The sequence below is a fragment of the Sitodiplosis mosellana genome, unplaced genomic scaffold (assembly GCF_009176505.1).
Source record: "Sitodiplosis mosellana isolate CC-2019 unplaced genomic scaffold, AAFC_SMos_1.0 Smas_scaffold_47, whole genome shotgun sequence".
Classification (NCBI taxonomy): domain Eukaryota; kingdom Metazoa; phylum Arthropoda; class Insecta; order Diptera; family Cecidomyiidae; genus Sitodiplosis; species Sitodiplosis mosellana.
The window spans coordinates 2,269,212-2,282,372 of NW_022595289.1; the positions used below are offsets into that span (position 1 = coordinate 2,269,212).

Here is a 13,161-nt window from a genome sequence, read left to right on the forward strand (position 1 = left end):
CGGATTCTTTTTTTCTCTTTGCGTACATTTATTTTTTTTTGTCATATATTTCCCAGCTCACAAAAATTTCAATAATAAATAAATACATTTACAACATCGAATTTTATTTTTTTTCGTCTCTTGTTGTTTTATCGTTGCAACAGCAATACAGTTGTGTTATGGAATTTCGTTGAAAAAAGTCTAATGATGAGCCATAATGTCTCCTAGTTGATGTTTAGGCCACATACATTCACAACCAGCAGCCACGGTACGTGCCTCGGATTCCCAACATCCATCACCACGAGCACGACGAGTCAAAAATAGTGTTCCGTTCAGTTGAATACACGAAAATCCAGCTTCACTGCATACCTATCATTTCAACGGTATTCAGTACTTAGAATTTGAAATAATAACCACTCAATACTAACCGCTTCTTGGATTTTATTTTCACTGTGAGCCACTGGATTTGCACATCGGACTTCTTCGTAATAATCGGGACGATATTCAAAATCGGGATCCATATTCAAAAATACTGTTTCCCTTTTGGACGGACAAAGAGATTGGAATGTTGACTGAAAAAATGATAGTTGAAATGACATCAAATCGAATACGAATCTTATGATTGAATCAAGTTGTTATAAATTTTAGCAATTTTATTTACTCTGCGGTGATTTTTGGAGCGAGATGGTCGTCCCACAGAAGCGTCGTATACATTTTGCACGCCATACGGATGGCTGGACTGAACTTCTCTTTCATTTTCATATCGTGATCCTTCAGGGTATTGATCGTATTCAGAACTAGCCACTGGCGGTCTAAAAGTTATAATTTTTTTCGCAATTCAAGTAGTTTTCTTGTTCAATAAATCGAATGGAGAGTTTTTTTTTCATCATGTTGATGATTCTAATTGAAAATACCGTTTGCGCGATTTTAAAAATTCTTCTAAGAACCGTAGGGCTGGATCGACTCTGTCTTCGGATTCATCAAACGTAGCTTCAATTTGTGGGGAAGCCTCCATAGCCCAATTATTTCCTAATTTATTAAATAATCTATGCTGCTTAGAGAAACCACTATCAAGCTCCGAGTTCGACGCGATTGCTGGATTTACCGATAGTAATGCCAATAAAACCATTGGTATCAGCAGCTGTAAATCAATTTAGATTGTCATATTTTAATTAATTCTATTTACCTATGGGTGATAACACTCAAGGTTGGGTTAAATTTTCGAGAAAAAAAAGAGTATAGTATAGTTGGTAAAATATTGTTGATTTTGATGCGATTCACAAAACTTCAAAAGGAAGAAGCCAGTCAATATTTTCTCACATAATTGCTATTCAGATCCATATTTAGTTTGTCGTGCGATGAGTCATTGAAACTAAAAGTTGAATTCCTTTTATAAAGGAATATGGGCCACTATTTCGTACAATTTTCACCAGGTTTTATGATATCACTTTTTTTTGTAAAATATTCACTCAAAAGATATTGATATATTCAAGGTAGCAATGTAACTGATTCATTGCCTGCATGGTAGCGCCTTTATATAGGGAAATTCATGTTGCTAATCATCCACCAACACCACCATTCCAGTTTTTTTTAAATTCTAATTAATTAGCGTAAATAACAAACAATCACACCAATGGCTAGCAATGAATGACGAAAAAAATCCACCAATTGCTGGAATTCATTACTCTATGTTTATCCACGACATTGCGTCTGTCGAACGAACAATCCGCGATATTTGTGACATCAAAGGGTTTGCGGATTTGTAACGCAGTCAAGCTTTTCTATTTGCATGACGTTCTTTTGTTGGTAACGGTAAGAGCAACAATGACACGGCTTATCTCTTGGCTTATCACTGTTTAAACATTGCACTGTTGATTGGTGTAACAATTTTGATAAAATTTTCATCAGCTATTCAGGACAAATGCTGTAGGCGACGTTTAACCACGCACTAAAACTCATTTTCGTTATTCGTTTTCATTTTTATACAGCGCTTTTTTTCTGCTTTACTTTATGATAAAAATACCAAATGATCCGTTCAAAATAGAAATCGAACTGTAAATACAATACCGTTTTTTCATTACCAACGTACAATATATTGAAAATATATTGAATGATTCAGAATTTTCTATATATTGAATGGATGATTCGGGGAAACGGATATCGAAAGTATTTCTAAAAATACCCACATTCCAAGTGAACATTTGTAGAATTGCATACACCTATTGAATGTAATGACTACAACGTAATTCGAATAGGAACGGACTCTGTTTGCATTCCTCAGAACGAAAGCGCGACTCATCTTATTTGAACTATTATTGCACGAGGTTAGTTCGAATGCAATCTACGTAACAGTTTTATCATGGCTTTCGATATAAAAACTCGTCACATTCATAAGAAAAAAAGGACACCTTCTGCATGATTCACTGTGTATTGGTTTTTCTGCATGAATCACATAAAAGATTAAACATAACGTATACCTCTCTCAGGTGTATTTCTTATTTTCAAAAAACCGCGAATGTTTTTCATGATTTTTTTTACATTATCACATCCGAGCATAAAATATGATAATTTTAAACCATAATTCAAGAAATTTCGATTAAAATGTTTTAAATCACCGAGGGGCAAATCACTCTAAAGTAATTTGTAATAGAGAAAGTAATTTACGTGTAAAAATCTCGATTACTTTTAAAAGTAAATCGAGATTTTTACACGTAAATTACTTTCTCGATTACTTTCTCTGTTACAAATTACTTTAGAGTGATTTGCCCCTCGTAAATCACATTTTCATGACATAGTTCGAATTTTAATTCACAATTTGCAAGGCTACGTGGAATTTGGTAATAAATTTAAATGGTTATCAATCTAAATAGAAGAGGTCAGAACTCGAGCAGCATTAGGGTCCAACTCCTGATCTGTAGACGACCACATGTTATATTTCGATTGATTGCAAAAAATTCTATTATAAATGAGTTGTGTATATCTGTTGCAGTTAACTTTATTTTCAGAAATTATCGTTTGGTATAGATGATTGGTATGGATGATAGTCACTCTTATTTTTGGTGAGGTTATTATAACTTATTTGGAATTGATGAATGTATAGACAATCATTTTAGTATGCGTTCTGGGTATTGATTATTATCTATTATTATTATTATTTTATTTTTAATTGTTTATAATAGTAAAAAACAGCATAAATCCCAATTACATTATTCATCTAGTAGTTTGATCATGGTTTGTGTTGATCATCTATATAATATAAAGCTAAATTTTCGTCTGACTGTCTGTGTATCTGTCTAACTTTTGTTTTTTTTTTGGCACATATTTTCATCATAGAATGCAATACAAATAATTATACTGTAATCATTCTGGAGAGACCAAAAAATGACCGAAAAAATTCCGTAGAATTTAGTAAAAAAATGTGAAGACCTACATATTTTCGATTTGATGATGATGATAATTATGAATATTGGACATTGTGGATTATTGTAGCACTATAAATCTTCAATTTTCCAAAAATGTCCATCCAAGTTAACGAAAACTTTTAGCTTTCAAAATACATGGAAAAACTTCATGAGAAATAACATCAACATTATTCTTTGCACTCTGTATTGACCTACATTTTGGCTATGGAGAAGCAAATAGAAGGTTATAGAAAATCTCAGTAAACGTTTATCTACACGAATTTCATACAAACAATCGTTTTTTCGAAAAATTAGATGGATTTTTAGTCAAATCAAGGAGCAACCTTTCACGTTTCGGGGGTGTTGAGAGTAAATGCAACTTTTCCCAAAAATCGAAAAAATCCAAAAAATGAATCAACTGTCGATTATAATTGCAAATCAAAATTTTCAAATGAATCAAATAAAAATTATTGCACATAGGCCCGAACGATAACCCACTGCGCGAAAATGCAACGAGTAAATTCGTGCGAACGCTGCGTTAAACGCAAAAGGCCTTCGGTTTGACAGCTATTGTTGCATCATTGACAATTTATCCTCAGTCGCAAACACAAACAAGACACATTTGCATTAGCACGTACCCAACACACCAACATAGTTTTATTATTAACCTGAAAAAACAGTGATTATCCATTTCCAAATGGAGTAAATTTGCACTGAATGAAAAAAAGTCAACATTAAACATAAAGTGGTACACCATCGCTGATTGTACGTATCAATTTTTCTGTGTTTCACACGTCAAACTGAGTCAATTGGAAGTGCCCATCTCATTCTTATTGTTATCTGTTGATTGAACGCATCTTCGTACATCAATCAGTTCCAGGGTGTATTCAATTCATCTGGTTGGCAACCAAAAAGTAACCGCTGCATGAGAAATAATTGTGCCGTTTGATCGACATTCGAATTATCGTTCTTAGATAAATTTGCTAAGTGCTTAGAATATTGTGAAGAATATGGCTGATATTGCAGCAAGCGCCTCTATGACACAAGCCTCATCAAATTTGAGTGACGAACAGGAGCTGAATGAATTCCGTGAAATTGTCTGGGGCCCAAACATTCGTATCGATGTTTTTCAGAGATGGTCACAAGGTTTGTTCTCATTGATCACTACAATTGTGTGAATCCGTAAATATTTGCCATATTCCAAACTAAAATTCCGAATAAATTGTTTGAGAACAATGAAAATATCACAAGAATTGAATTGTTTACACGAAAAATATTGATTTTAATTGAACAACAAAGTGACATTTGTGACCATGAATTTTTTTCTCTAATAATTTGATGCCCGTGCAGGCGTACTACACATTGAGATTGTTCCCTGTTCAGTGAAATTGTTAGATTAATTGCTTTTTTTATTGCGTTTCTTTATATAGGCTTCGAATTCAGTGACTCGGAACCATCGGCTTTAGTGCAAAGACAAGGCGGCCCATGTGCAGTTATCGCACCTGTTCAGGCATACTTACTGAAAACAGTTTTATCAGAAACGAGTAGTCAGAATTTCAGAGATGTAAGTGTGCAATATGCGTTCGATCTATTTAACATCACAGTGTGCTGTATATTTCTATGTGAAAGAGTGTAGATGCGTTTGTAACAGATGAAATGTGTCAGCACGAATGCACATTTTGACATATCTATACATTTTTGTTCTGCAAGTGGAATTTTTGAGAGATTTTGTTTGTGTACAAAATGTAAAACTTATCGCACCTTGAATATTTAATTTGTATCATCAGTGTGAACGCTAATTTTAGCGTATTATTGTATGGATATTGAATTGAATCATTTCATGGGATTTTGTTCTTGGTTTGTTTGCAGTTGACTGCGGAACAGTGCAAATTGTTGCTCATTCAAGCCATCTGCTCCATTTTGAAGAAATGCAAAGACGATAAATTTAGAATAGTCACATTGCCAAATGAAGATACTGTACCATCGAATACAGCAGCCCCGGCACCGGTACCAGAATTGAGTCAAGTACCTGCTGAGTCTTCAACTTCAACGGAACCCAGCGCCAATGTAAATAGGAACAGGAAAATCATTTTTCTATTTAATTATTATTTATTGGTTTCATTTATGAAAATTAATGCAATTTCAGGTTTTACCAAGTCAACGAACCGCCGGATGGGTCCCGGATGAGTTCCATGAGCGTTTATCAGTTCACTCTTTCGATAATATCGAAGAGGTAGAACAATTTTACATGGACAACTACCACGTTTTGACCGGCAGCTATGGTGTTCTGAAATTCATGTACACAGTCCTATTGACGAAGGCACGTAGAACCAATTCCATTTTGTATTTTTTGTACATAATCCCATTCGATGCTTATAAGCTAATGAAATTGTATCGATTCCAGAAAGTGCAAAACATTATCGCTGAATTGCTGGATAGTTCAGAGCCATTGATGTAAATATGAAAGAAAAAATTACGTTTTATTCATGCATTCATAATATCAATTATTGAAATTTAGACACGATGAATACGGCTGTGGATCACAGGGTTTAATCAATTTAATGATTACTGGTCAAGCTGTGCCACATGTATGGGACCATGACAAAGATGTGGGAGGACTGAGTAAGTCTCACGGTTAAACCATTTTCGTTTAGGAAAGAATGTGCATGTGTGTGTCTCTCTTTCAGAGTTGAGGGGTATTTCGCAGCAGTCAGACATTGGATTTCTCACTTTAATGGAGCAGCTACGATACTGTACCGTCGGATCTTTTTACAAAAATCCAAAGAATCCTGTTTGGGTGATGGCTTCGGAGACACATCTCACAGGTAAATTTTCGAATTGTTCGACCTTTTTTCGTCTTTGTCAAAAGTGTCAGCTATTTTTTGGAGTGTTTTGAACTTGACTCCGTTTCTAATTTATCTCCATCATATATTTCTGTACTTCCACAGTGCTATTCAGCAATGAAAAGAACTTAGTGTCCAAGGAAACACCGAGTGAAGTCGCACGTCGAGTGTTCAAGTCATACGATCCAGACGGAAATAATTTCATACCGAGCCCGGTATTACAGGATGTTCTGAGATGCTTAGAGTTAGTCAGCGAACCAGAATACGTTGACATAATGAGTAAAAAGTTGGACCCTGAAGGACTCGGAATTATTTTGCTCAACGCATTTATGGATGAGTTTTTCCCGGAGGAAAAACGATCAACTCCAGACACCTTTGACCTGATACATTATAACGGGATACCCAGGTCAAATGTTGAAGACCAAGTAGGTGACCGGTGATTTTTCCCAAACATTTTGATATGAACTTACCCTTTTTTCTTGAATACTTCCACAATGCTCTAGGTAAAATATCACCATGGTGCAGCCATAATTCTGGAAAGTGATTTACGTTCCGTATCCATATCAAACCCAATGATAACGTGTTTGCAGACGAAATGGCCAAATATCGAAGTGAACTGGGAAGACAATCGAACCCCATCATTAAATTGACATGGCGTTGAAAACCACAATGCAAATATATTTATCATCAATCAGAGGAACACAATTCCAACAAATCGATGTCAAACAAATGAGCAAACACAAACCTTTTCCTTGATATTTTATGCATGAATACTACAAACAAACACACACAGAGAGACACAAACATCGGATGTGAGTAATTTATAGTAAGAGAGTAATGAAGATCACATTTTAAAACCGCAACAAAGCTTTAGCCTGACAACTCAACTAACTCCAATTGATTACGTCTTAAAATTGGCACATTTTTACTCGACATCAGAGAGTGATGTTTTTTCGTTCGCAAATTGCATCGTATAGTTAGGACAGCATGTGTTCACAGTTTAAAATTCGAAACAATATTTTATGTTAATTTAATGGATAAAAAGAAGAAGGGATGAATTTTGTGAGTTTATTTGGAATCAAAAACGTTAGCCTAGGTCTAAAAGTCAGATTTGGTATTAGTACGAAACGAAATGTATGTAAATATAGGCTTCTTTTTATCTCTCTCTCTCACTTGGTAAAAACAAAATTGAACTTTTGCACTTACTCTCCTGCGTACACGAATTTCGAAACTTTTACGGTGCAAATGGATTTCCTGATTCATTCAATTTTAATTTGTTAAATGCGGCATGTAAAAACCATTTTAACTATGAAAATCTTTTTTAAGTTAACTACTTTGTTGAATAAAGAATTTAATTTGAACTTCTTTTGTGTTTTGGTTTAACTTTTATTCGATTAATTCAGCGCATCATTACAGAGTAGGGTAAAAACGATTTCAAATTTTTCTTATTAATACTAATTTCTTATAATTAGCGACTTAAATTCAAATGACAAGTTTTTCTATCAGTTTTTGTCGATTCAGTTTTGATCATGATTTTATCGAGAGATTTGATTTGATTTATATTATGAAAAAGTAAAAAAAAATTAGTACATTGAAAAAATGTAAATATGTTAGAGTTGGTCGCTTGGCATAACTTGACTGTAGCGTAGTGAAAACTTAAAAAAAATGTTTCATGATTGACTCTGCAGCAGGTACTTGGCGACAGTACCGTTGACTACGTTAGGCATTCGATCGAATGTGAATCGGCCATCGTTTGGTTCCTCCACAAATACCTTCATGTTCTCCTCGATGGCAGGTGTGCGCGAAAATGCAACGTACATTTGGCCGTGTGCGAATGCTGTGACAGGAAAGTAGACACCCACACGGTTGAACTGCAAGCCTTGTGCCTTATTGATGGTCATCGAGAATGCCAATGAAATCGGGAACTGACGTCGTACAAACTGTAAATTGGCACGTTGAAAGATCTTGATGGTGTTCACTCGGTAGATGCTGATGGTTTTTACTTTGCGATGTCCTGCACCGATTTCGGCGATGATCGATGTTCCGATGATATTTTTCACCACCAATCGAGTGCCTTGTGGCAAACCTTTGTATGCCTGACGCAACATTATTGGACAGTTCTTATTGAGCTGGAGAGTCTTTGGTGGGAAGTATTTTGGTAGATCCTCCATGGTCTCTTCGATCGAATAGAATCGGCTGCGCTCGTTAGGATTAATTTTGCGAAAAAAGTTCAAGCTATGAAAAACCATGTTGGCCGAGTACAGTCGCTGTATACACTCGTTGTTCAAGTACTCTGCATCAACGGCGCAAACGGTAAGCAGGGATCGATCGAGAAGGTCATTCGATGAGATGGACTCATAGTCATGGCCATATGTGGTGTTAATTAGCGTATCCAAACTGAATACGCGGCACGCACTCGGTACAGCGACTTCTGTGTGAATACCACACCCAATTTCCACACAAAAACGGTAGTCAGTTTGGGATTTGAAGCGTTGATTTTCGTGCAATGTAAACGTTTCCATATCTTTGAATAGCTTTGAATAGAGCAGCGAATTCGACTCGGCTGATTCGAATTTGGTCTTTTTGCAGATTGGCAAGCATTCGTTGAAATCACCACTGATCACCATCAATTTTCCGCCAAACGTTTGCTTTGTATTCATAATGACGCGCAGAAAACGGTCAACCTCTTCGAAGATTTGCTTGCTGCAGAAGGCAGCTTGATCCCACAGCAAAACTTTGGCCGTCTCGATGGTCTTGTACAGTGGATGCGTCGAATCGAGCATACACTTGATTTGCTTTTGGTTCCATGGTATGCGGAATTGTGAGTGCACTGTTTTTCCCTTCTTCAATAAGCATGACGCAATACCGGTGTAAGCTAATGCAATCGCCTTGATGTCTTTGCTCTCGCAGTGGGCGACGATATGATTCAACAGGAAGGTTTTTCCAGTACCGGCAGCTCCTTGCACCATAAATGTGGTGCCACTCTCAGGCGGCGATTTTGTCAGACAACCGATGATCTTTTGGAAAGCCGTTGTTTGTGACTCGCTCAATAGCTTCGCGTCAACCATTATTCTAAATTGTGTATTATTCACTGCAAGAAAAATAAAACGCTTTTTCAATTTCAAATAATCCATAAAAAGTCGTGAGACACAAAATGCTTACATGCGACAAGAAAAACATAAACAAAAATTAAAAATGACTAAAAAGGAATATCGACTTTTCTGTATCTCGCCCGTGAAGATTCAATCCGCGCGCGTCAATCTTTTCAGCACAATTGAACAGTTATTCCAATAGCACGCAGTCGGTGTTTTCTTTTCAAACTAAATCAATACACACAGCTGAACTATGCCTTCTCCATGCCATCGTTTAAGTGTGTATGCGTGGCTAACGGTGCTAAGTATGCCGTCCGTGTCTGCTACGTTTGATTCCCACACACAGAGACACACCGAATAAATGCAAAGGTTTTCAGATTTGCGTGCAAAATTGATATGTGTGCGTCGGCAACTTATTAGTAGATTCCGATTTCAAGAAGAATACAAATTCAAATCTCAGTAATAACGAAAACACGAAACAAAGGAACACAGAAGAAATGCAAAAATGTGACATTTGGTGACACTTTCATGAAGCCGATGATTTTATTGTGTTTAAATGATCACAAATAACATTCTTAATGTCTCATCTCAGCTATAGAAAAGACCGACTACAATGATATCATAATTTATTTCTATTTCAAATTATTATTTGTTATTCAAATTCTCTTCCATAATTCTTACATTACTCATTAAATTTATCTAGTTGAATATATTATTTATTGATTGGATGATGATTTGGAATCGCGAAAGTTTTATAGCTCTCCTTTTCAAGATAAAAATAAGTCACGTCCAATATAGTATGTTGTTGTGCACAAGCAAAGCATTCAATTCGCAAAAAAGTAAGCAATAACCAATGCAATCGCTACATTGATCATGCTGAGATCTGCAAATGAGTTTAAAGTGTGTTTTAGAAATAATGTTGTAAACAACAATTGTTTCATTTGTTCAATGAGATAAGATAAGATAAGATAAATGTGGAATTACAAAAATAAATATTTGCTTTACTCACTTTCGAGACGAGATGATGCAGATCCCGTTTGACTTGCGGCAATCTTTTCAATATCGTAGTAGCCGCGTGCTTTGGCTTCTTTCAAAAGTGCAACAAATCCGTCGAGAGTCTCAAGTCCGGTTGGTTCGATTTGTTCGGCTGGCAAGATGAACATGTCTATGCTTGTTGGTGGGCCACGCAGCTCAAAGGTATAAGCAATTGGAATTTTCAATTCGGTGTATGCCCAATCATGACTTGAACCAGATGATGGATAAATGGTTTCATACACACTTCCCGAACGGTAGATAGTGCCATAGCGGGTTTTAATTGCAGCAACTGCCTTCTCACCGATTGCTTTCAAATCTTCGTAGTTCGATACTCTGTCACTGGTATAACCATATGGGAACATGAGCAATTGTGAGTAAGAGTGTAAGCTGATGTATGTTTGAACGCGTTGTGGCTTCACAATACTCTCCAGATACTTTGACAATTGTTCCGATTCCCGTTCGCTGAACACGCGTGGCCCAGCGTAATCCTATTACGAAAATTAAAAGTTGTATTTTGTGGATAAAATATATTTAGCACTACTCACATAGGCACATGGGTCAGAGCTTGAACCCGATTTATTCCACTGACTGTTCCAATTTCGGTTCAAGTCAGTACCGCGACACAAGCCAAATGGTTGTCTCGTCTTTCGCCACATTCTATCTTTTTCAAACGTTGCCTTGTAACCGTCCGGATTGATAACCGGGAAGAAAATCCAATCGAAATTTTGTGCAATATCCATTATATCCTTATCTTCCGACGTCAATAGCTTGTCCAAAATGAAAGTCGCAGTAGCTGGAGAGATCCATTCTCTTCGGATAAAAGAACAAAGATTTCCAAATGATGATAATAATTCCGCCAGAATAAAAAGTTATTCGCCAAAGTATTGGCTGGCTTGACACTCTTCTCTACCTGGCATGTATTCCACCTTCGATGAAAATGGCCGTGTTGTTGGCTTTGTGCGACAATTTCACACCTCTTATGGGAACACCTTCGTAGCTTCTTCCGACTTCCAACGGCTTAACAATTGTGCTGTATTTTTGAACTAGATGATCAAGCCATGCATAAATCGTTTCCAAATGATAATAATTTCGCCAGTCAAAGTCATTCGCCGATGTATTGGCTGGCTTGACATTCTTCTCTACTGCATCGATATTCGCTTGGAAATTGTAATTCTTTGAAACAATACACAAACAAAATTCACACATGAACGTCATTTCTCGCATTTCACTCATCAAATGTTTAGCTCACCAATATTTCGAATCCAACTTTGTAATCAGCAATTATATCCGTCAACTCGGCAATTTTATGCGCCGCAACCAAAATGGTTAGGTTTTGGTTTGGTTCACGTGCATGGCCTATAAAACTGTAACAATCACTACGATTCTCAAGCTCTTTAAAAACTTTTACTTGATCTTCCGTTTTCAATTGCACACGATACAATCGATAATTATCATATCGGGCCTTGTTTTCTTGTCCATTTGCTGAACAAATGAACGCGATCACACAAAAAATCGCTGTCTTTCGCAACATTCTATTTTTTCACTCTCTATTCCACTCGACACGTTCGCACTGTTCTGCTGTAACTCGTATACTGGCGATGAAATCAGCACGTCGTAATGAAAAATATACCAAAAATTTCGATCACAATTGACTGATTCACTTGCATATATTTAAGGTTTTTATTGTGTGCGATAAGAAAACCGTTCAAACACTCTCTGTGAATCTGTTTTTTATTGAGCAATGTGTTTTTATTATTCACGACGGCAACGACAATAATTTCTTGTTTTTTCTTCTCTGCCTTTTTATATTTCTCTACAATTGTATTGTTTTTGTGCTTGATACAAAACAACGGAGAACACACTTGGTTCACAGTACAGCGTGTGCAATCGACGAGAATGTAATGGCAAAAGAGTGAAAAAATTCCAACCTCTCTTATCTATTTTACATTTTGTACGCACACCGCTTAGTCGGTGAGAGATGATGCGACATTCGAGACGATTTTACATAAGACAGCGCACGAGAAGGCATATTTCCGTGTGTTTGTTTTTGCAGTCTGCTTACTCAAGACTTTATTAGCGTATCATATAGACATAGCGCAGCATTTCTGCCCAGTTATCGCTTGGTATCATACGCGTTGAAATGGTCTTGTTCGTATTGAATGCAGACTATGTTTGAGCGTATTGCTTTATATTAATGTATTTTGCGACGCAGAAAAATAAATATTAATTCGGAATATATAGACTTAAAACAGCATGTTTATTTGGGATTGATGACTGTTGAAAATTTGCGATCTCACATAGCCAAATTCGGGTGAAACGAAAAACGTCCTAAAAAACCCAAAAATCGTCCTATAAATTACGAAAATCATCCTAAATATCACAAAAATCGGCCGGAAAAAATAACAAAATCGACCTAAAAGACCCTAATTTCATCCGAAAAATAATACAAAAAACATCATAAAAAACAGATTGTGTTTGTTACAGTATATTTTACTGAGTTTTCTCATTGCCATTGAGATATGTATATAATTAAACATATAGTTACTCACAAAATTGTTCAATGTGTCCAAAACGCATATTTTCTATATCGCATGGGGCAGATATGGCAATATTATCGTGTGATACTTGCTTACGTGCGTCTAATATTCATCATATTTCGTCAAAAAAGAAATATTCGGCTACATCTATTCGTTATGCTCAATTTTATGTTACAAAATATCGCTGATAACATTTGATGCTGTCGTTTTTACAATCTAAGGAATTTCCGTTCATTTCGTCTATTCCACAGTTCTCTGTTGAGTCACGCTTTAA

The 13,161-nt window shown here is 36.1% G+C and overlaps 4 protein-coding genes across 6 annotated transcripts; 1 reads left to right on the forward strand and 3 right to left on the reverse strand.

Annotated features, from left to right (window-relative positions):
* Window positions 1–22: 22 nt before the first annotated feature.
* On the reverse strand, window positions 23–1,833 carry LOC129569969 (uncharacterized). The gene is made up of 5 exons (XM_055449261.1): window positions 1,300–1,833; window positions 894–1,120; window positions 641–791; window positions 408–551; window positions 23–348 (listed from the first exon to the last, which is right to left on the reverse strand). The coding sequence occupies exons 1-5, from the start codon at window positions 1,318–1,320 to the stop codon at window positions 181–183; spliced, it is 711 nt and encodes a 236-aa protein (XP_055305236.1). The 5' UTR covers window positions 1,321–1,833; the 3' UTR covers window positions 23–180.
* A 2,104-nt stretch (window positions 1,834–3,937) lies between these two features.
* Window positions 3,938–7,584, forward strand: LOC129569967 (ubiquitin carboxyl-terminal hydrolase MINDY-3 homolog). 3 transcript variants are annotated; one of them, XM_055449259.1, is made up of 10 exons: window positions 3,978–4,294; window positions 4,355–4,526; window positions 4,811–4,944; window positions 5,250–5,447; window positions 5,527–5,700; window positions 5,785–5,834; window positions 5,899–6,002; window positions 6,068–6,205; window positions 6,329–6,648; window positions 6,727–7,584. In XM_055449259.1, exons 2-10 carry the CDS (start codon window positions 4,391–4,393, stop codon window positions 6,871–6,873), a joined length of 1,401 nt encoding a protein of 466 aa, XP_055305234.1. In that variant the 5' UTR covers window positions 3,978–4,294; window positions 4,355–4,390; the 3' UTR covers window positions 6,874–7,584. The 3 variants fall into 3 exon arrangements, with proteins under 3 accessions (XP_055305233.1, XP_055305234.1, XP_055305232.1); XM_055449258.1 differs by having other exon boundaries at window positions 3,938–4,526; XM_055449257.1 differs by having other exon boundaries at window positions 3,987–4,294; window positions 5,527–5,834.
* A 309-nt stretch (window positions 7,585–7,893) lies between these two features.
* LOC129570255 (ATP-dependent DNA helicase PIF1-like) lies at window positions 7,894–9,291 on the reverse strand. The gene has a single exon (XM_055449796.1). It carries the CDS (start codon window positions 9,289–9,291, stop codon window positions 7,894–7,896), a length of 1,398 nt encoding a protein of 465 aa, XP_055305771.1.
* A 537-nt stretch (window positions 9,292–9,828) lies between these two features.
* Window positions 9,829–12,357, reverse strand: LOC129569968 (zinc carboxypeptidase-like). The gene is made up of 5 exons (XM_055449260.1): window positions 11,600–12,357; window positions 11,261–11,523; window positions 10,896–11,160; window positions 10,325–10,838; window positions 9,829–10,198 (listed from the first exon to the last, which is right to left on the reverse strand). The coding sequence occupies exons 1-5, from the start codon at window positions 11,879–11,881 to the stop codon at window positions 10,140–10,142; spliced, it is 1,383 nt and encodes a 460-aa protein (XP_055305235.1). The 5' UTR covers window positions 11,882–12,357; the 3' UTR covers window positions 9,829–10,139.
* Between the last annotated feature and the right edge of the window lie 804 nt (window positions 12,358–13,161).

Coding starts and splice junctions, on each gene's coding strand:
- LOC129569969 (XM_055449261.1), bottom strand. CDS start 1,320: ATGGATCTGAATAGCAATTAT. Junction 1,121..1,299: donor TGGATCTGAATAGCAATTAT/GTGAGAAAATAT, acceptor ATTGATTTACAG/CTGCTGATACCAATGGTTTT. Junction 552..640: donor GCTCCAAAAATCACCGCAGA/GTAAATAAAATT, acceptor TCATTTTTTCAG/TCAACATTCCAATCTCTTTG.
- LOC129569967 (XM_055449257.1), top strand. CDS start 4,391: ATGGCTGATATTGCAGCAAGCGCCTCTATGACACAAGCCTCATCAAAT. Junction 5,448..5,526: donor CAACGGAACCCAGCGCCAAT/GTAAATAGGAAC, acceptor ATGCAATTTCAG/GTTTTACCAAGTCAACGAAC. Junction 5,835..5,898: donor GATAGTTCAGAGCCATTGAT/GTAAATATGAAA, acceptor ATTGAAATTTAG/ACACGATGAATACGGCTGTG.
- LOC129570255 (XM_055449796.1), bottom strand. CDS start 9,291: ATGGTTGACGCGAAGCTATTGAGCGAGTCACAAACAACGGCTTTCCAA.
- LOC129569968 (XM_055449260.1), bottom strand. CDS start 11,881: ATGTTGCGAAAGACAGCGATTTTTTGTGTGATCGCGTTCATTTGTTCA. Junction 11,161..11,260: donor GAAGGTGGAATACATGCCAG/GTAGAGAAGAGT, acceptor TTTTATCCGAAG/AGAATGGATCTCTCCAGCTA. Junction 10,839..10,895: donor GCTCTGACCCATGTGCCTAT/GTGAGTAGTGCT, acceptor TTTTCGTAATAG/GATTACGCTGGGCCACGCGT.